At 43.0% G+C, this 20,988-nt stretch overlaps 1 protein-coding gene across 1 annotated transcript in view; it reads right to left on the reverse strand.

Annotated features, from left to right (window-relative positions):
- TASOR2 (transcription activation suppressor family member 2) overlaps window positions 1-20,988 on the reverse strand; it is a 2,454,942-nt gene that overhangs the window by 1,348,724 nt on the left and 1,085,230 nt on the right. Inside the window, exon 16 of the mRNA XM_044088824.1 lies at window positions 13,975-14,947. Within this exon, the coding sequence (XP_043944759.1) occupies window positions 13,975-14,947 (973 nt within the window). The remainder of the gene's footprint in view (window positions 1-13,974; window positions 14,948-20,988) is intronic.

A 20,988-nucleotide genomic window follows, 5' to 3' on the forward strand; every position in this document is an offset into this window, starting at 1 on the left:
AAACCTTGTCTTGTGTTGGACCCTCTGCGTCTCCCTATTTGGGAACATTAATAAAACAGTGTGCTAAATGCATTGTCTTATATTTTCTAATGTTCTATAACTTGTGTAATCCATGTAATGTAATACAACTTAAGTAATCTATGTAATTTCTTCTGTTGGATATTTTCTCCCTGGCCCTCTTACAAAAGGACATGAAACCAGTGTGACTATCCCAGTATACAAGTGTAACATAATTAAACGTTTTTGGCCTCATACCATGTTGCCATCCTTTGTCTGGATGCTTGGTAGCGGACATATATCTATGTAGTCAGTTACTGTCAAGTTGATTCAAAACTGGTTATGTATTACGGATGCTGTGTCCCTGCTGTGTGTGTGTCCCTGCTGTGTGTGTGTGTCCCTGCTGTGTGTGTGTGTGTCCCTGCTGTGTGTGTGTGTGTGTCCCTGCTGTGTGTGTGTGTGTGTGTGTGTCCCTGCTGTGTGTGTGTGTGTGTCCCTGCTGTGTGTGTGTGTGTGTGTGTGTGTGTGTCCCTGCTGTGTGTGTGTGTGTGTGTGTGTGTGTCCCTGCTGTGTGTGTGTGTGTGTGTCCCTGCTGTGTGTGTGTGTGTCCCTGCGTGTCCCTGTGTGTGTGTGTGTCCCTGCTGTGTGTGTGTGTGTGTGTGTGTGTCCCTGTATCTGTGTGTGTGTGTCCCTGTGTGTGTGTGTCCCTGTATGTGTGTGTGTGTGTCCCTGTATCCCTGTGTGTGTGTCCCTGTATCCCTGTGTGTGTGTGTGTGTGTGTGTGTGTGTGTGTCCCTAGTGTGTGTGTGTGTGTGTCCCTGGTGTGTGTGTGTGGGTGTGTGTGTGTGTGTCTCTGGCTGTGTGTGTGTGTGTGTGTCCCTGGTGTGTGTGTGTGTGTGTGTGTGTGTCCCTGCTGTGTGTGTGTGTCCCTGCTGTGTGTGTGTGTGTGTGTGTCCCTGCTGTGTGTGTGTGTGTGTGTGTGTGTGTCCCTGTGTGTGTGTGTGTGTGTCCCGGTGTGTGTGTGTGTGTGTGTCCCCTGTGTGTGTGTGTGTGTGTGTGTGTGTGTGTCCCGTGTGTGTGTGTGTGTGTGTGTGTGTGTGTGTGTGTCCCTGCTGTGTGTGTGTGTGTGTGTGTGTGTGTGTGTGTCCCTGCTGTGTGTGTGTGTGTGTGTGTGTGTGTCCCTGCTGTGTGTGTGTGTGTGTGTGTGTGTGTGTGTGTGTGTGTCCCTGGTGTGTGTGTGTGTGTGTGTGTCCCTGGTGTGTGTGTGTGTGTGTGACAAAATTATATAATGCAATTACTTAAGCTCTGCTTCCAATCAGTTGTGTCTCAATTGTAATTGTCTGACCATGAACTGTGAGTCCCGGTTTGGGAACATTACTAAACCATTGTACAAAAAACCTTGTCTTGTGTTGGACCATCTGCGTCTCCCTATTTGGGAACATTAATAAAACAGTGTGCTAAATGCATTGTCTTATATTTTCTAATGTTCTATAACTTGTGTAATCCATGTAATGTAATACAACTTAAGTAATCTATGTAATTTCTTCTGTTGGATATTTTCTCCCTGGCCCTCTGACAAAAGGACATGAATCCAGTGCGACTATCCCAGTAAACAAGTGTAACATAATTAAACGTTTTTGGCCTCATACCATGTTGCCATCCTTTGTCTGGATGCTTGGTAGCGGACATATATCTATGGAGTCAGTTACTGTCAAGTTGATTCAAAACTGGTTATGTATTACGGATGCTGTGTCCCTGCTGTGTGTGTGTGTGTGTCCCTGCTGTGTGTGTGTGTGTGTCCCTGCTGTGTGTGTGTGTGTGTCCCTGCTGTGTGTGTGTGTGTGTCCCTGCTGTGTGTGTGTGTGTGTGTGTGTGTCCCTGCTGTGTGTGTGTGTCCCTGCTGTGTGTGTGTGTGTGTCCCTGCTGTGTGTGTGTGTGTGTGTGTGTGTGTGTGTCCCTGCTGTGTGTGTGTGTGTGTGTGTGTGTGTGTGTGTGTGTGTGTGTGTGTGTGTGTGTGTGTGTGTGTGTGTGTGTGTGTGTGTGTGTCTGCTTGTTTTGACCATGGCTTAGAGTAGAATTTTCATGTTTGACCTTTCCTTACGCTAGGGTGTTAGCAAGTGACTGTCACAACTGAAGGACATTAGCTTGGACATCAGTGGAACCATGGGTTGCAGTTAATATGGACAATACTTGCTGAAAGAGCAGACTAGCAGTATGTCAGTAAGTCCCTATATGCACTACTTGTCCGAGGACTTGTGAATACGTGTATTGGTATAGACCTGGTGGTTGTGTTGTACTGAGGTCATTAGTTGGAGAAACTATGCTAAACTGTTGGTGAGAAGTAATATCACATTAACTGTGGTGGACCATGTGTGTAATGTTGTGGTGAGTGGAGGTCTGAGGCTGGCTAACGTGAAGTGGTGCAGTGTAGTGGCACTTGTTTGGCAGCTGCAGTTGTAGGGACTGGTCTTTCTGGACAGAAGTGAGATTAACATAATGCATAAATGGCAAGAGGAGGCATGTTTGGGGTAGCATGCATAGCTGCAGGAGTGTTATGAAAGTGGTGAGATGAGTGGATTTGACTGCAGCTGCAAGTAATGTTGTGGTGCGAGTGGACCTCTGTGAGGCTGGCTACCGTGAAGTGGTACAGAGGCTTGTCACAATAGTGCAATATGCAGTATTTGCTCCATATGCACATTGTAACCAAAAGCCAGCATGTGAATACATCATGTAAGTACTGATTTTTGAATGCTGCTATATAGTTAGGTGTATGCATTAATCTTATCCTGTATGGACAGGTATTGCACAATAACAGGCAAATTGGGATGTCAAATGGCACTATGATGTGGATAATGCTAGCTCAAGAATGGATGAACATGAGAAATGAGTGGTAGCTGCTGTATTTTACAGGGGGTGAAGATATTTGATTGCTGTCCCGAAAATAGTAAGGTAAGAAACTTTAAATCAAACATTTTGATACTGTCTGATATAGGAACTGAACATTGCAATGGAGAAGTCATATCTGCATTATGCAAGATATGCAAGGCAACAGTTAAGGGACTACAGCTGGAAACATTCATAGTGTGCCCATTCAAACTAACAGGTAAACAAAGGGATAAAATATTAACTGCAACTTGCTAAGAAAGAGCAAACCTACAGGTAGCCAGTTAAGTGAATGAAACCAAAAGCCAGAGAATCATGGAAAATACTTACCACCGGATAAAAATCTTAATTACATCTGATAACAGGTTGTTACATTTCAATATGTTCCTTTGATTCAGTAGTCGTGTAGTAACAGCGATGTTTTGAAACACAGACATTTGGTATTATGTAGTTGTACATTCTGCATGGCAATTGATACTTGGTCTATAGCTTGCATACTTCTCTTGTATTTGCATCGGATACCGCTAGTGTGCAGTGCGGGTAAAAAAATTAAATTACCCTCGTATCAGAGGTGGCAGTGCAACATATTCATAGTGGCTTAACCTGAGAGTAGCTTTAACCAAGCCCCATGTGAAACCTGATCAAGCACCTAGAATTCAGTGTAGCTTCAACACCGTAAGTATGAAGATGAATTCACATACATGAACAGGAGTAGATGCATATTCATGTCTAAAGGTATATGGGCAAGGCAGGTTGTCACTACACTGAAAAACTGGTATGTAATGGTGGATAATTAAAGCCATAGCACCAATTCAACTGTAGTCTGGCAAATATTTAGTAAGGGATTTAGTCCAAGCACAAATATTTCTACAGTGATTCTTTCCAGTGTGATCCATTATCTGATTCAAGGTAAATTAACCTTGATATCCTTTATTAAAAAAAAAATTATTTTGTCAGAAGTGACTTCTGGAGACACGAAAAAAGAAGGGGAAAATATAGCAATGTGGTTTGTATGTACAAAGACAAATCCAGGGACACTGCAAAAGTGTTTTTGCAAACCAACCAGTGCAGTAAAAAAAATATGTAGGCAAACACTGAATACCAAACACACTTTGCACATGTAAATCATTTTTAGCAAGGTGGAAGCATGAAGTGATACCTTAGAGACTTAAACTAATAAAGATCTAAAATGGTTTAATATTTTAAGTTTTATTTAGCTCCCTGGTGGAAGATGTTACAGAAGTTGCTATACAAACTGGATGCTAATGCAGTAAAGTAAGGCCTTGGCTACAGTGCAGCAATAAAAAATGTCCCCTGTAACAAAAGAAATGCTAGAGCAAAGATTCACTTGCATGAGTCAAGCACCCTGCTGAGATCTGCCAGTCAATGAAATTACAAAGTCAAATTACCCTCAGGACTTTGACAGCCAGGAAGCTAGGTGTTGCGGGGAGGGTTGAAGTAAAAGAACTGGAATTCATTGTCTCACAAATTAGTGCCATTTAAACTAAATTAGAAAAAGGCAGCAGTAAACAGCACTTTCTGTGTGTTCTGTGACATTTGCACTGTTTCAGTTTTAAGTAGTCATTCAACAGCAAGGAATGTTACTTTAACTATTCTATTTTACTAAGAACTTTATATGCATGCAACATCTTTGAAATGACAAGAGCTTTAGGCAAATGCAGGCCTGCATGATGTAACATTTCTGAACAAAACAATGACTTGTGGGATACTGAGTGGCAACCTGATTTATCCAAACCACGTCAATATGCTGTACTCCAGGTGGTCAGAGTCTGTAATTACATATAAAAATATTTAAAATCCTGTAAATAACCCCAGAGTGCTGTTAAAGTGTAGGAAACATCATGCCATGATGTTTTAAATATGTTTTTTGAGTCTGTGGGTGCGGTACTCCTTTAACTTATATGGCTTTACTCAAACTATTAACTCCTCAACTAGAACTCACAGACCCACCAACAAAGAAACTACCTTGGACTGGATACTTACTAATAACCCTCTTCAAACCTACAATGTAGGGATCCTCCCAGATGATCTAAGTGACCACTCCCTAACCTACTTTATCAGATCTAAAACAAACCTCACTCATTCCAACATTGCCAGGACTGTTCGCTGCAAAAAACAATTTAAACATGATCTATTCCTGACAGACCTTAAACAATGTAATTGGTCTCCACTAAAACATCTTCCACTTGATGAAGCAGTAGCCTATTTTAATACCACATTCTTATCCATCCTGAACCACCATGCCCCATTATGCTCTATTAGATGCAAAGCTAAACCAGCACCCTGGTTCTCAAATACTACTAGGCATAAAATCCATCTGAGAAACAAAGCCTGGGCTAAATGGCGTGCTACTAAAAACCCACTAGATCACTTAATTTTAAACAACTAAGAATTAATACTAAAATAGCCATAGTGCTAGATAAAAAGAACTACTACCTTCAAATACAGCAAACCCATCTTAATAAGCCTCAAATGTTTTGGAACAGCATTAACAAACTTTGCACCCAGGTCAGTCTACCAACCCCTAACCCTCTAGGCTCTAACCCAGACAATCCCATTCAAACTGCCAACTCCTTTAATTCATTCTTTACCAACACCATCCAATCTCTTGCTAGCCATCTTTCACCAGACACATCAAATCTGCCTAACGCACCTTTAAATCCTCCTCCATCCTTTCAATTTCAACCAGTCCATACTTCTACTATAAGCTCTCTTCTACTAAAACTGAAACCTAATACCCCTTCTGCTGACCAACTCCCAGCAGAATACCTTCAAATTGCTGCCAGACCCATTGCCTACCCCATATCCATTCTTATTAATAGAACTATCATTGAAGGATATATCCCATCCATCTGGAAAATTTCTTACATTATTCCTCTACACAAAGGTGGGAACTCTAGTGAATACTCCAACTTTCGTCCTATAGCCTTACTATCTCCTCTGGCAAAAATTATGGAAAAATGTATACAGAAGCAACTTCTAAACCACCTTCTCCAAAATAAACTAATGGCAAACTGTCAACATGGTTTTAGACCCTACCACAGTACAACCACTGCCCTGCTATCATTTACAGATTCTATCAACAACAAACGTAACAATGGCCTTCTTTCCTCTGCAATTTTCGTTGATTTATCCAAAGCCTTTGACATGGTTCATCATCAGCTGCCCTTGCATATTATGAAATCACTTTCGCTAGATACATTAGCCATCAACTGGTTCAAATCTTACCTCGATAACAGAAAACAAGCAGTACTTTGGCACAATAATCTTTCTAATCTCTTGCCTATCTCCCTGGGTGTCCCTCAGGGCTCCATATTAGGCCCTCTCCTATTTTCTATCTATATTAATGATCTTCAGTCAGCAATTCCACATTCTGCCTGCATTCAGTATGCAGATGATGCCACTATTATCTGCTCAGCTAGTTTTCAAATCGACCTGCAGAACATCACCCAGAATGCATTTAATACTGTTGAACAATTGTTTACAAAACGTTGCCTCCTTCTAAATCCAAAGAAAAAGTACAGTTTTGTACCTACCATAAATGTAGATGTTCGAGGATCCACATTGCTGCAGTCCTAACTATTGGGTAGTCCGCTGTCCAGTCGGCCCGAATACCAGAGTATATGGCTGACGTCGGTCAGGGCGCATTAGACTGACGTCAGTACGTCAGGGTACTAATGCGCATGACCGACGTCATATCCTCAGTCTTTTCTTGCCCCAGATGTCAGAAGACCCTAAAAAGACAAGGCCCAACATACCTGCACCAAAAATATGTACAATATATACAAAAGTATATACAAAAATAGCAGCATATAACCTCACCTACACAACCACCCCTAAACACAGAGGGGAAGGAGGGAGGGTAAATTGGACTGCAGCAATGTGGATCCTCGAACATCTACATTTATGGTAGGTACAAAACTGTACTATGTTCTTCATTCCACATTGCTGCAGTCCTAACTATTGGGTAGAATCCCAAAGCAGAGGTAAGGGAGGCTGGCAAATCATAAAGAAGCAGGAGCTGACAACATGCCTTGCAAAATAGCTGTGGCAAAACCAGCCCTAGACTTAGAGTAGAGAGGAAGGTGATAATGCTTAGAGAAAGTATGCACTGAACTCCAAGTAGCTGCCTCCAAAATATCCTTAGTTGCCACCCCTTAGAAATGCTGTTGAAGTGGCAGTAGCCCTAGTGGAATGAGGCCTAATCCCAGCTGGAATCTCCTTGCCATGATGGGAATAACAAAATGCAATGCAAAACCCAATCCACCTAGAAATAGTTTGTTTTGACACAGGCTTGCCCTGTGAACTCAAAGCAAAAGAAACAAACAACTGCTGAGACTGCCTAAAATCCTTAGTCCTGCTTAAATAATAACGCAATTGCCTGTGTACATCTAAAGTGTGCAAAATCTTTTCCCCTTTATTTTGGGGGTCTGCATAAAAGTAGGCAAATGAATAGTTTGGTTTAAAGCCACACTAGAAACCACCTTAGGCATAAAGGAAGGATTAGTACGTAATGATACCCTATCCTTATGGAAAATCAAAAGGGCTCTACTGCCATAAGGGCCTGCAACTCAGACACCCTTCTTGCAGAAGTAATAGCCAACAGAAAAGCAGTCTTCCATGACAAGTATTTCAATTCAGCAGTAGCCGCAGGCTCAAAAGGTTGTAGAGTAAGTTTTTCCAACACAAAATTGAGATCCCAAGCAGGAGTAGGAGCTCTACGTGGGGGTCTTATATTCTTTGCCCTCTAAGAAACTGCTTGAACAAAGGATGCGAAAACAATGGTGGGTCACAATCATAGTGAGCTGAAATTGCTGCAGCATGAATCTTAATGGAAGAGAAGGACAAACCTTTGTCCAATAACTCAGTAAGATATTGAAGAGCCACACTCAAATTAGGCTCAGAAATCTCCAAATTCTTTGCTGTACTCCAAAATAAAAACCTCTTCCATTTTTCTGCGTACACTTTCCTTGTACTAGGTCTTCTAGCTTCCATAATCACATTTAAAACTTGTTGAGGAAGTTGAGACCTGCTGTGTTTCAACACAGAATATGCCAGGCTGTTAGATGAAGAGAGTGAAGCTTGACATTGAGCAGATGACCGTCCTTCTGAGATAACAGATGTGGAATCAAAGGTAAAGGCCATGGAGGCTTCCTTACCAGACTCCTGAGTAGTGGGTACCAGTGTTGTCGAGGCCAATCTGGAGCTATTAAAATCATCCTTGGCTTGTCTTGTCTGACCTTTAAGAGCACCTTTGGAAGAAGAGGTAGAGGTGGAAAGGCATACACATGAAGATTTTTCCAACTGAAAGACAGAGCATCCACTTTCCAAGCTGTGTGATGAAACCCCTTTGTGCAAAACTTTGGCAGCTGGTGGTTTAGTGGAGAAGCGAACAGATCTATGTCTGGAGTTCCCCATGACACTGTCAATTTCTGAAATACATGAAGATCCAGTTTCCACTCGTGGGGATCCATGATTTGTCTGCTTAACACATCTGCTAAGGAGTTCTGTGCTCGGCAGAAACCTTGCCTGAAGAGTTAGTTGCAGGCTGAGCGCAGTCTCCCATAAAATCATTGCTTGCCTGCATAGAGGATAAGAATGTGTTCCCCTTGTTTGTTGATGTACCACATGACAGTTGTGTTGTCTGTTAGAATCAACACCTGCCCTGGAAGAAGTAACTCCTTGAAAGCCATTAATGCAAACTGGACTGCTAACATCTCCTTCATGTTGATATGTAGATGCTGTAGTCTGGCAGGCCACTTGTCTTGTATCCACTTTCCATTCAGATGAGCTCCCCAAGCAATGTCCGAGGCATCTGTCGTTAAAATCTGACTCGCCTCTGGCCGGGTCACAGAGAGTCCCTTGTTTAGGTGACATTCCTGAGCCCACCACAAAAATTCTTTTTGAAGGCAAGGTATTATTTGAATGACAGTGTCCAAATCCTGGCAGTGCTGTGTCCATACATTTTGAGATACCATTGCAGCTTCCTCATATGCAGTTTGGCATTGGGAAGCACCAGAATACAAGATGCCATGAACCCTAATGCTTGAAGGACTGTCCTTGCAGTCAGCACGGACTGATGAGATAGTTGATGGAAGTAAAGGGATAGACTCTTTTGTTTGTCCGGGGTTAAAAAGGCCATCTGGGCTGCTGTATTCAGTCTCACACCCAGAAAGCACATGTCTTGAGAGGGTACTAGACTGGACTTTATTTCGCTCACAGAATACCCTAGGCATCTTAGCACTGCTATAACATATTCCAGATGCTGTAGAAGGTCTTCCTTTTCTTGAGCCAGAATCAGGCAGTCGTCCAAGTAAGGATAGATTTGAATTCCTTTTAGCCTGAAGTAAGCTATCACTGGAGCCAGAACCTTTGTGAATACTCTGGGCAGTAGATAAGCCAAAGGGCAATGCAGAGAACTGATAATGAGAATTTCCAGCTCGAAAACGCAGATACTTCCTGCAACTTAGTCTTATAGGCACATGAAGGTAAGCTTCCTTGAGATCTAAAGTTACCATCCAGTGATCTTTGCCCAGCAGAGGTAAAAGCTGTTGTAACGTCAACATCTTGAACTTGGGAATGTCCAGATAAGTGTTGAGGATAGATAAATCCAAAATTGGTCTCCACGTGTTCCCCTTCTTTGGTACTAGGAACAGGCGAGAATAAAATCCTAGGCCCTTTTCTGATACAGGGACTGGCTGAATGGCCCCTATTTGGAGCAACAGAGAAATTTGCCTGTGAGCCTCTTTCTTTTGTGGAGGAGGAATGGCTGGCATGCCTTTGAAGGTGGGTAATGTATGGAAATAAAACCTGTAACCGTGGTGAATGATATCCAACACCCATCTGTCTTGAGTAATTAAATCCCAATTTTCTTTGAAAAGAGACAGTCTTCCTCCCAAAGGAGCTGCCAGACGAGAATCTACTGGCAGCTGAAAAGGCAGGTCATTGGGTCTGTTTACGAAAGGACTGACCCCTGCCCTCACCAGAAGTTGGAGCAGGTGAACTCCCTGTTCTAGGCCTAAAAGAACCTTGAGCTCTGCCCCTACCACGTCTAGACCTACCCCTAGACTGGGAATCATAAACAGGATATGTCCATCCCTTAGTAGGCCAATTTCTACTAAACTTCGGTGGCTGCACCTGCAAAAAATCTTTAACAGTTTGCATAGACTTAGCTTTGTCCTCCATTTTCTTTAAAACTGCTTCCACAGGCGAACCAAACAACACATCAGACTGTAAAGGAGCATCCAAAATCCTTGTCTTAACATGCTCAGCTAAATTCTGATCCCTCAACCAGGCATGCCTGCGAAGAACAGAACTAGTGGCAGCCACCCTCGAGGAGGCCTGTACAGCATCAAAACCACATTGCAAAGAATGCTTACCCACTTGTTCAGACACATGCACCAAATCCAGCAACTCTTTACACTCAATACCTTCCGCCAAAGCATCCACCTTAGATTTCAGTTGTGAAAGGAGATAATTTTGATATTTTAGCATGTGAAACTGACAATTCAACGCCCTCATGGCTAAAGTGGAGGAAGTATACACTTTCTTTCCCCATCTATCCAAAGCCCTTGCCTCTTTATCAGTGGGAACAGGGTTTTTAACCACAGAGGCCTTAACACCTTTAGGTCCCTGAGAAACAGTTTCCGGGTCTGCCCTAGGACTCTTAAAAAGATACTTATGAGCTTCAGGCACCCTATAGTACCTATCAGGTTTAACAGGAGCAGGAGGCAAAGAATCAGGGTTCAGGGAAGCCTCTGCAAAAACATCTTCCACCACATTCAACACAGGAGGTATAGCTAAGGGCCTATGCTGGGGTAAAAACAAGAATTCCCTAAGCCTTTTCCTGGAATCAGAGTAATCCTGGCCTTCCCATTTAAAGTGCTCCCTCATAGAATGCAGAGTCTCTGAAAATGAGAAATCCTCAGGAGGAGAAGCTGTAGGAGTGGAATCATCCACATCAGAATCAGAATAAGGAGGGAACTCCTGCAAATCTTCCGCAGAAGACTCAGAAGCCTCTGAACACTGTTCAAAACTTTCAAACTCAGGCTCCACCCTAGGCCTCTTATCAGGGGGGGGGGCATAGAACCTCTAATCATAGTAATCAAATCTTCTGCCATTTTAAGCATATGTTTCTTAGACACAGAGCCTGAAGTGCTAGGAGAAGCCCCCACTGAAGCTAAACTTGGCCTACCTCTCAAAGAAGTTTTTGAAACAGAAGGAGAGGCTCTAACTACCTTAGGAAGAGAGGGAAGAACAGTTACCTGAGAAGCCCCCTCAGCCTGGCCTACTTCCTGAGAAGGCACATCCTGTAACAGTAAAGTCTCTGCCTGAGACTCCAAAGAAACTCCTGGCAAAACCTCTGGCTCCACTGAGCCTTCTAAAGAACCGGCGTCCGGGACTGCCGGTTCATCAACCCTAGGCTTCGCTGTTTTGTCCTTGCGCTTTTTGGACGAAGCGGGCGTCGGAGCATCCGACGGCATTTTATAATTGCAACGCTTCCCAAACACTAACCTGGCACAGTCTAACCTTCTCTTAATAGTGCGTTTGTTAAACCTAGCACAAGAGCGGCATCCAACAACGTCGTGCTCAGGCCCTAAACAAGGTATACACAAGGTATGGTAATCCCTATGAGGTATCTGTTTCCCACAAGAAATACAGTTATTCACTTTTTCTGACATCCGGTTAAATACTGAGGCAAGAAAAAACCAAAATGTTCCCCAACGGGGTACTTAGCCAACTCTGATTCGGTCTGAAACTCCGGCTTCAGAAAATTTCAGAACGCCAACCTGCACTCGCAAAAAAGCTTCTGCATCGGACCATGCGGCAAAAAAGACTGAGGATATGACGTCGGTCATGCGCATTAGTACCCTGACGTACTGACGTCAGTCTAATGCGCCCTGACCGACGTCAGCCATATACTCTGGTATTCGGGCCGACTGGACAGCGGACTACCCAATAGTTAGGACTGCAGCAATGTGGAATGAAGAACATCTAAACTCCTACTCTTCTCCCCAACCCGTAAGTCCACCCCCATCCATTTTACACTTACATCTAACAATGGTACTGTTATCTCTCCAGACCTCACACTAGGAATAATATAGACAACAACCTCAATTTTGACACACATATTAACAGTACAATAAAAACAATCAACAAGAAACTTGGATCCCTCTATAGAATCAAACCTTTTCTTACTCCAACAGCCAGGACTGCTATAGCCAGAACACATCTCATCTCTACATCTATGCCTCACCCATTTATACAAACCTTTCTAAAGCCAACATTAACAAGCTGACCGTATCCTATAATAATATTGCCAGATTTGCTGTTGCCTCTCCTTTTCAAACTCATCACTGTCTAAATCTTAAACAACTTGATTGGTTAGAGTTTCTACACCATCTCCACTTTTCTCAGCTTACAATTGCCCACAAAACCCTACACCAATCCTCCAACACTCCTATTCTTGCAAGCCTCCTTACCCTCTACCAAAATCCAAAAAACCTACGCTCTTCTAATAAACTTCTGATTAACACCTGCAGATCTAACAATTTGGCAGGAGACTCCCTCTTCTGCAATTCCATTGGTAAGCTTTGGAATGCTCTTCCCTCTGAACTTACAACTCTCTGCTCAAATACTCTTTTCAAAAAGAAGCTTAAGCTTCATCTCATGACTCACTGGTTATGCTCCTGTTCTATCCCTGACTAACTGCTGCTTCCTCTCACCTACAACCTCCTGCTTTAACTAGCCTTCTCTTCTAACTCTGCTCAGGATGTAACTTTTTACTGAAGTCTTCACATAGATATCAATAGTTCATCTATGTTTATTGCTCTGGCCATGCCTTATATTTAAAAAAAAAAAAAAAATATATATATATATATATATATATATATTTATGCTCTGTTTTTGTATACAACTAATTGATACTTCTTCCTTGACTCTATTTTGCTGTATTCTTCTGTATACTTTTTCATGATTGTACTTAATTTTGGTGTTTTTTATTCTATATTGTTATTTTGTATATCATTTGTTAATGTCTTGTTGTACTCAACATGGAGCTTTTCTCCCCGGGCCTCTACTGAAAATGGACATGTACCCAGCTAGACTAGCCCGGTCAACAAATGCAAAATAAATATGTCTAATTCAGCAGAATAAAGCAGCTACTAAAAAATGAATAAACGAAGAAAAAAATGCACATTACATAAATCAGATCCCTCTACTTTCCTGCACCTGCAGCCTTTTCTTCTTCTGTAGGCATAACTGTGACTATTCATGTAGAATACAAGTGTACTGCAACAATCAAACTTAGCTATATCTGCATATTAGAGCTCTTACCATTACAGCAAACCACCTCCACCATTTTGAGCTGGCAGAAACAGACAGGTATGGATAAACATACAAGAGGAAATACAGTGCCTTCTGTTAGCATAGTATTATGTACATGTTACCTTTCATAACTAAATTAAAATAAAAGCAAAAATGATATTGCTTCGGATACTGTTAATCAACTGTCAGCCAACCAGAGGACAATAAAAACGATGCATACAGCAAGCTGCACTGACCAACTTACCAAAACACATGCAGCTGGGAAAGTACGTATACAATAACTGATAAAATGGAACAAATTCAAGGATAGGAAGCAGGGCTGATAAAATACTGGTGGCATGCCCCCAACAGATGATCTCAGCTGTAACAGCCTTATACCACTACACATTGGGCACTGGAGTGGGGAAATGGGTAGGGTATATAAATAAAAAATTCCCACGGCTGTGAGTATGACACTGTACTGGGATGCTTCACTCATCTCTCAGGCAAATGGAAGGATTGATTAGGTCAGTGGGAGAATTCAGGTGCGACAAACATCTAAGACTGAGGAGAGGCACCAGTTGCAGCAAACAGTGTACTCCACAGCAATTAGAAGTAGAGCTTGATTCTCTACCAATGAAGGGCAAAAGTATACCCGGTGATTTAGATGGGATACATTAACAATGAAAGTTTAAAAATTTGTTTAAAATATGCAGCTGCTGCTTTAAGAATATACATTATGAAATTATAAAATGATTTTTCACTTACCCATGAAGAGCTCGATTAACTGTTTTCTCTAAAGGATCATTTGTATATTTGCTATCCAGTTCAAAAAGATATTCCTCATCTTCTTTCCACGTGCGAGTAATTTTTACAGTTTCACCTTCTGAATACACAGTACGATACAAATTAAATTTCTGAAGAAAATCAGTATGACTCTTTCCCTTCTTCCTAAAAGAACAGTGTTCATGTTCTTGTGGTTTACAGTTTTCTGATTCTTGTGTTAAAGGTTTAACCAAGCTATTTGGTACAACTTCAGGAACTTCAGTTTCATTTCTAGAAATCAAAGAATCCTGTGCCATTTCTTGCATCAGCTCATTAGCTGAATTTTCTGGTAGTGACCTAGCATAAGAATGTTCCATGGAAATAAACATATTATTATTGCAAGAAGATGACAGCTTAAGCCTTTTTGAAAGTTGTGTCCGATAACTTTCTAATCTATTGTGCTTAGATGAAACTCTTCTTTTATTCTGCACTGGTGTATTGCTGCTTTCTGGCTTGCTAACACAGGGGTAATTGACCTTCTGACAACTAGAAACCCTATGATACCCATGATCACAAACCATTCGAATATCCTCAGGAGGACCATTTTCACAGGACGGTGACGAATCAGTACTTTCTCTACTGGCATCACCACAGCTTATCTGAAAACAGTGAGCTTCTTCATCTTCACCTTCTTCAAGTAAACCTTTCTTTTGGTGTGACATGTCTCTATTTATTGAACTGAGGGCCAACTCAGCCAAAAGGGATAAGGCATCAGATGCACAAGAGTTTTTCCTTGTCCAGTCTTTAACAGTATTTGCAGTAACAATATTCTCATAAGTTGTAAATTCCCTGGAATTAACTTCTGAGGCAATCACAGTACCATTAGGCATATTTACATGATGATCTGTGCTTGGATTATTATTACTCTTCCTTGATGCCAAGCGGTTCCTTTCTTTGCCTGAACCACCAGCTCCAGCTAAAGGCAGACAAAAAAATGTAATGAAATACCATTAATTTCACTAAGGTTTAAAATACAGACTTTTTACTTCACAACACAAACACTATTAAAATATAATACTCAATAAAGTACAGTTTTGTACCTACCATAAATGTAGATGTCCGATAGATATGCAACTGCAGTCATAACATATGGGTTGTCCTCCCTCAGGCAGCCCTCTGTCAGCCGGATTCCAAAGTCTGGGTCCGACGTCGGCTGATGTCGCATTTCTCTCCGACGTCAGAGCGGCTGGAGTACATAAGCATCAGCCGACGCCATTTTCCTCAGTGTTTCTTGCCCCAGATGCCAGGTACCCTCCAAGGAAGGCTGAAATCAAATTGGAAGACAAAAACAGGATTCCAGACAAGTAAATGAGCAATAAACAGATACACCATAACAGATATCCCCAGCTAAGAGAAACAGGGATAGGAGTGGACCCTAGGCATAGAGGGGTATGGAGGGAGGGAAAATCCGACTGCAGTTGCATATCTATCGGACATCTACATTTATGGTAGGTACAAAACTGTACTATGTCCTTCAAGAATGCAACTGCAGTCATAACATATGGGTAGAATACCATAGCTTAGCTGGAGGAGGAATGCTCTAGGAAAAAGATGGTGTGGCAATCAAACCCTGCAGGACTGCCGAAGCAAAGCCTGCTCTGGATCTGGAGTATAGAGGGAGATTTTAGTGTTTGGAGAATGTATGCACGGAGCTCCATGTAGCAGCTTCTAGAATGTCCTTAGTAGGCACCCCTCTTAAGAATGCTGTAGAGGTGGCTGTAGCTCTGGTGGAATGTGGTCTGACATTGGCTGGAACAGTCTTTCCATGAAATGAATAACAGAATCTGATGCAATGTCCAATCCATTTTGAAATCGTCTGTTTTGAAATTGCTTTTCCTTGGACTGCAGGGGCGTAAGCCACAAAAAGTTGGTCAGACTTTCTACTGATCTTGGTTCTGTCCAGGTAGTATCGAAGTTGTCTGTGAATGTCCAAGGTATGTAACAGTCTTTCCCCCTTATTCTCAGGATTGGGGAAGAAAGCAGGCAGATGAATGGCTTGATTTAAAGAAACCCTAGATACCATCTTTGGCATAAAAGTAGGGTTGGTCCTTAATGAAACCCTGTCTCTGTGGAAAATTATGAACGGTGGTATAGCCATTAGGGCCTGTAGTTCCGAAACCCTTCTTGCTGAGGTAATTGCCAACAGGAAAGCTGTTTTCCATGAGAGAAATTGCAAGTCAACTGAAGCTGCTGGCTCAAATGGAGGTAGAGTGAGGTTTTCTAGGACAAAATTGAGGTCCCAGGCTGGCACTGGAGCCTTTCTTGGTGGTTTAATGTTTTTGATTCCCCTGAGGAATTGCCTTAGCAAAGGATGTGAAAAGACAGGCGGATCAGTGTTATATCTAGCTGAAATAGCTGATGCATGTATCTTTATGGAAGAATATGAGAGTCCATTCTTTAGCATATCTGCCAAATATTCCAAGATGAGTGGGATGTTCAATAATGATGCATCATGTCCCTTGCTGGTATTCCAAATGCTGAATCTCTTCCATTTTGCTAAGTAAACCTTTCTGGTGGATGGTCTTCGAGCCTCTGTTAGTATCCGCTGAACTTCCTTGGAGAGAGATAGGTTGAGATTATTCATGGGATCTCCCAGGCTGTTAGCTGCAGTGTCTGAAGGGTTGGATGCACTGTTTTGAAGTTGTGTTGAGTCAAAAGTAGAGGCCATTGGGGAAGGGCCCACTTCTTGGTGTGACATATGCTCCGTAGTAGTGGATATCAGTGTTGTCTTGGCCAGTCCGGAGCTATTAGGATCCCCTTGGGTCTCTCTGCTTTGATCTTTAGTAATACTGAGGTCATCAGTGGCAGAGGTGGGAATGCATAGATTTTTAGGGAGTTCCAGCTGAATGAGAGAGCATCTATTTTCCAAGCTTGTGGATGGTATGTCCTTGAGCAGAATTTTTGTAGATGATGGTTGAGGTGAGAGGCAAATAGGTCTACTTCTGGCCTGCCCCATGTCGAAGTGAGCTGTATGAAGATCTTCGGATGTAACCTCCACTCGTGTGGATCTGTGAAATTCCTGCTTAGGCTGTCCGCCAGCACATTGTCTTTGCCTGGAACAAACTGGGATTGTAACTGAATATTTAGGCTCAGTGATTTTTCCCAAAGATGCATTGTCAGTCTGCAAAGGGGGTAAGAATGGGTGCCCCCTTGCTTGTTATACCACATCACAGTGGTGTTGTCTGTCCGTATCAGTAAATGGCCTTGCTGAAGTTGGTGTTGAAAGGCCTCGATGGCATGCATTACTGCCAGCATTTCCTTTTGGTTTATGTGCAGATGTGTTTCCTTTGGAGACCATTGTCCTTGTATACACCTGCCTTCCATGTGCGCCCCCCATCCAAGGTCTGAGGCGTCTGTGGTTATGGTCTGTGTTATCTGTGTTTTTTTGAATGACATACCTGTGTTTGCCTGGCTTACCGAGGCCCACCATAGGAATTCCTTTTGTAGGCATGGAATGAGCGGTATGGTTGTCTCTAAGTTGTTGCTGTGCTGAGACCATAGGCTTTTTAGGTACCATTGTAGCTTTCTCATGTGTAGTCTTGCTAATGGAACCAGGAGAATGCAGGATGCCATGTAACCTAGGGCCTGTAGGAATCTCCTTGCAGTCATCTGGGTAAGTTTTGCCAAACCTTTGAAATAATGAGTTAACTTCTCTTGCTTGTCTTCTGTTAGGTAAGCCATTTGAGAGGCTGTGTCTAATTTGGCTCCTAAGAAGATTATTTGCTGGGATGGCTGAAGTCTTGACTTTTGGAAGTTGACTGTGTATCCCAGAGCTTGAAGTAATCGTATGACATAGTCCAAGTTTTTTGTCAACATCAATTTGTAGTCCGCTTGTATGAGGCAGTCGTCCAGGTACGGGTAAATTTGGATCCCCTGGAGCCTGCAATGAGCAATTACTGAAGCCAGGCATTTTGTGAATACTCTGGGTGCAGTAGATAAGCCAAATGGCAATGCTGAGAATTGATAATGCTCTGGCCCTGCAAGAAATCTGAGGTATCTTCTGCAGCTGTGTCTGATAGGGGCATGCAGGTATGCCTCCTTGAGGTCCAGAGTAATCAGCCAAGACCCCTTGCCCAGCATGGGAAGGAGTTGCTGTAGAGTCAGCATTTTGAACTTTGGTACTATGAGAAAAGTGTTTAATGCGGACAAATCCAGTATTGGACTCCATTGAGATTCTTTTCTTGGAACAAGGAACAGTCTTGAGTAAAACCCCTGGCCTTGTTCTTGTTGTGGAACTCTTTCTATTGCTTTCATCCGAGTCAGCAGAGAGATTTGCTTGATAGCCTCTGCCCTCTGGTTTTGTGGTAGGTTTTGCATGCCTTGTTTTCTTGATAAGGTATGAAAGTGGAACCTGTAGCCTCGGTCTATAATGTCCAAAATCCATTTGTCCTTTGTCAGTCTGTGCCAATTGTCTGCAAACAGAGATAATTTCCCGCCCAAGGGAGCTTCTATTTGTTCCCTGGTAGGCGGAAGTAGAGGAAAGTCATTGAGATTGTGGTTGTGGGGTAGGTGAAACCCCTGTGTCACTTCTTTGGTTTGCTGGTTGCCATTGTCGTCCCCTGTAAGGACCTCTGTATTGTCCTCTTCCTCGGCCACGTCTGTTTTTACCCCTTTGAAACTTTTCAGGATTAGGAAAGGACCAGTTTTTTGAAGGCCAATTCCTACTGAATCTGGGGGGGTTGAACCTGGAGGAAATCTTTCACCGTCTGAACTGATTTTGCTTTTTCCTCGATGGACTTTAACACATCCTTAGCATTAGCACCAAAAAGCTTGTTCTTTTCCAAAGGTGCATCCAGAAGTTTTGCCTTTACATGATCTGGTAGAGGTTGATCTTTTAACCATGCATGTCTACGAATGACTGCCCCTGTCATAGCTGCCCTACATGAAGCTTCCAGTGCATCATAACCACACTGCAGGAAGTGATTGCTTACTTGCTGAGAGCTATGTACAGCTTCCTGCAAAGACTTCCTGTCTAAAGGATCAGGAGAGGCCAATGTTTTCTGTAAATCTTCTAACAGGAAATCCTGATATTGTAACATATGAAAAAGGCAATTCAAAGCTCTCATAGATAAAGTAGTGGAGGTGTAAACCTTTTTACCCCATCTCTCTAATGACCTAGCTTCCCTGTTGGAGGGCAAAGGATTTTTAGAGGTGGAAGCTGAAACACCTTTAGGTCCCTGGGAAATAGTTTCCAAATCAGCAGTATGGGCCCTGAATAAATGGGAATGTTGTTTCAGGGACCCTGTAATACCTGTCTGGCTTGGCTGGAGCAGGAGGGAGAGAGTCAGGGGTAACACTAGAGTCAGAATATAAATCATCCAAAACATCAAGCACAGGAGGAATAGCTAAGGGCCTGTGCTGGGGCTTTTTAAGGAAAGTCCGAAGGCGCTTTCTGGAATCAGAATATTCCTGGCCTTGCCACTTGAAATGTTCCCTCATGGTATGCAGAACTTCCCCAAAAGAAATATCCTCAGGAGGGGAGGCCGAGGATGGAATCCTCTGCATCCGAGTCCTCATAGGTCTGGAAGAGCTCTTCCTGGCCATCAGAGTGGACAGAGTCCTCAGAATCTACATCTGAAGGAATAGGGTCAGAGGGTTCAACCCGGGGCCTTTTATCAGAAGGAGGCTGGGATCCTCTCTCAGGATGGGCCTGTGAACCTCTAATCATAGCAATTAAGTCAGCAGCCATAGTCATAATTTGTGTCTCTGGAGTAGGCTGAGGTAAGGCTTTAGCAGAAAGATGCTTGGTCTTGCTGGCCGCCTTAGCCCTAGTGTAGGCCTTAATAGACATGGCCATAGGAGGCCTGGCAGCTCCACGTGCAGGAGTGACCTTATCTACAGCAATGGTCTCGGGCATTTCCTCGGTTTCGGTATCCGGAGGAAAATCAATAACTGGCGTCGGAGTGATATCCGGAATCGGGGTCGTCGGTAATGCGGTGTCTTCGGTTCGGAGCGGTGGAAAAACCGTCTCAGGGGGAACCGGAGCACTCGCGGTAGGTTTTGGCGTGGAGTCGGTGGTAGACGCGGGCCGAGGATGTCGGTCCCGGTCTTTTCGTTTCTTGGGAGTTTGCGATGTCAGAAGCTCCGACGGCATTGTATAGGCAAATTTTTCGCCGAAAAAATCTTCAGCGAACTCTGCCCGGCGCCTGAGAGTGCGCTTGTTGAAGCGAGCACAGGCTACACAGGCCGAGACGTCGTGGTCTGGGCCAAGGCAAGGAAGACAGTAAGAGTGGAAATACTTATGAGGTATTTGTTTACCACAAGAAAGACAATTGTTAACTTTTTCAGTAATTTCTGACATCGGCTGAGGCAAGAAAAGTTCCCCAACGGGGTACTTAGCTTTTTTGATTGATGACTTCGGAATCGAAGAATACAGGAGCTGACCGACCGGCACTTGCGAACTGCTTCTGCTTCGGGCACCGCGCGGCAAGAAAGACTGGGGAAAATGGCGTCGGCTGATGCTTATGTACTCCAGCCGCTCTGACGTCGGAGAGAAATGCGACATCAGCCGACGTCGGACCCAGACTTTGGAATCCGGCCGACCGAGGGCTGCCTGAGGCAGGACAACCCATATGTTATGACTGCAGTTGCATTCTTGAAGGACATCATGTATGTGACACAGGGACAGGAAACAAAAAACTTAACTCGGGAATATGACAAAAACTCTAGTCTCTTTGAGACTACGGACTCTATGTCTTTCCCTAGTCTCTCTGAGACAGAAAAAATAGTCTGTTGCAATACCATTATATCCTGAATTTGCTCTATCAACAAGGGTATTTTTGTTTGTTTCTCTCTCAGTTTTTCGTCTTCTCACTCTTTATGGCTTAGACAATTGCTACGTTACAAGACACCTACTTGTGGTTTGATATCAAGTTATATATACCTCAACAAAATCCAACACGAGCTCTACATTACTTAGGTTAAACTAACACCATCTGAGAATCTGACCTGTGTTTC

This window comes from Protopterus annectens, chromosome 11.part0 (assembly GCF_019279795.1).
Source record: "Protopterus annectens isolate FY-2018-M chromosome 11.part0, PAN1.0, whole genome shotgun sequence".
Lineage (NCBI taxonomy): Eukaryota > Metazoa > Chordata > Ceratodontiformes > Protopteridae > Protopterus > Protopterus annectens.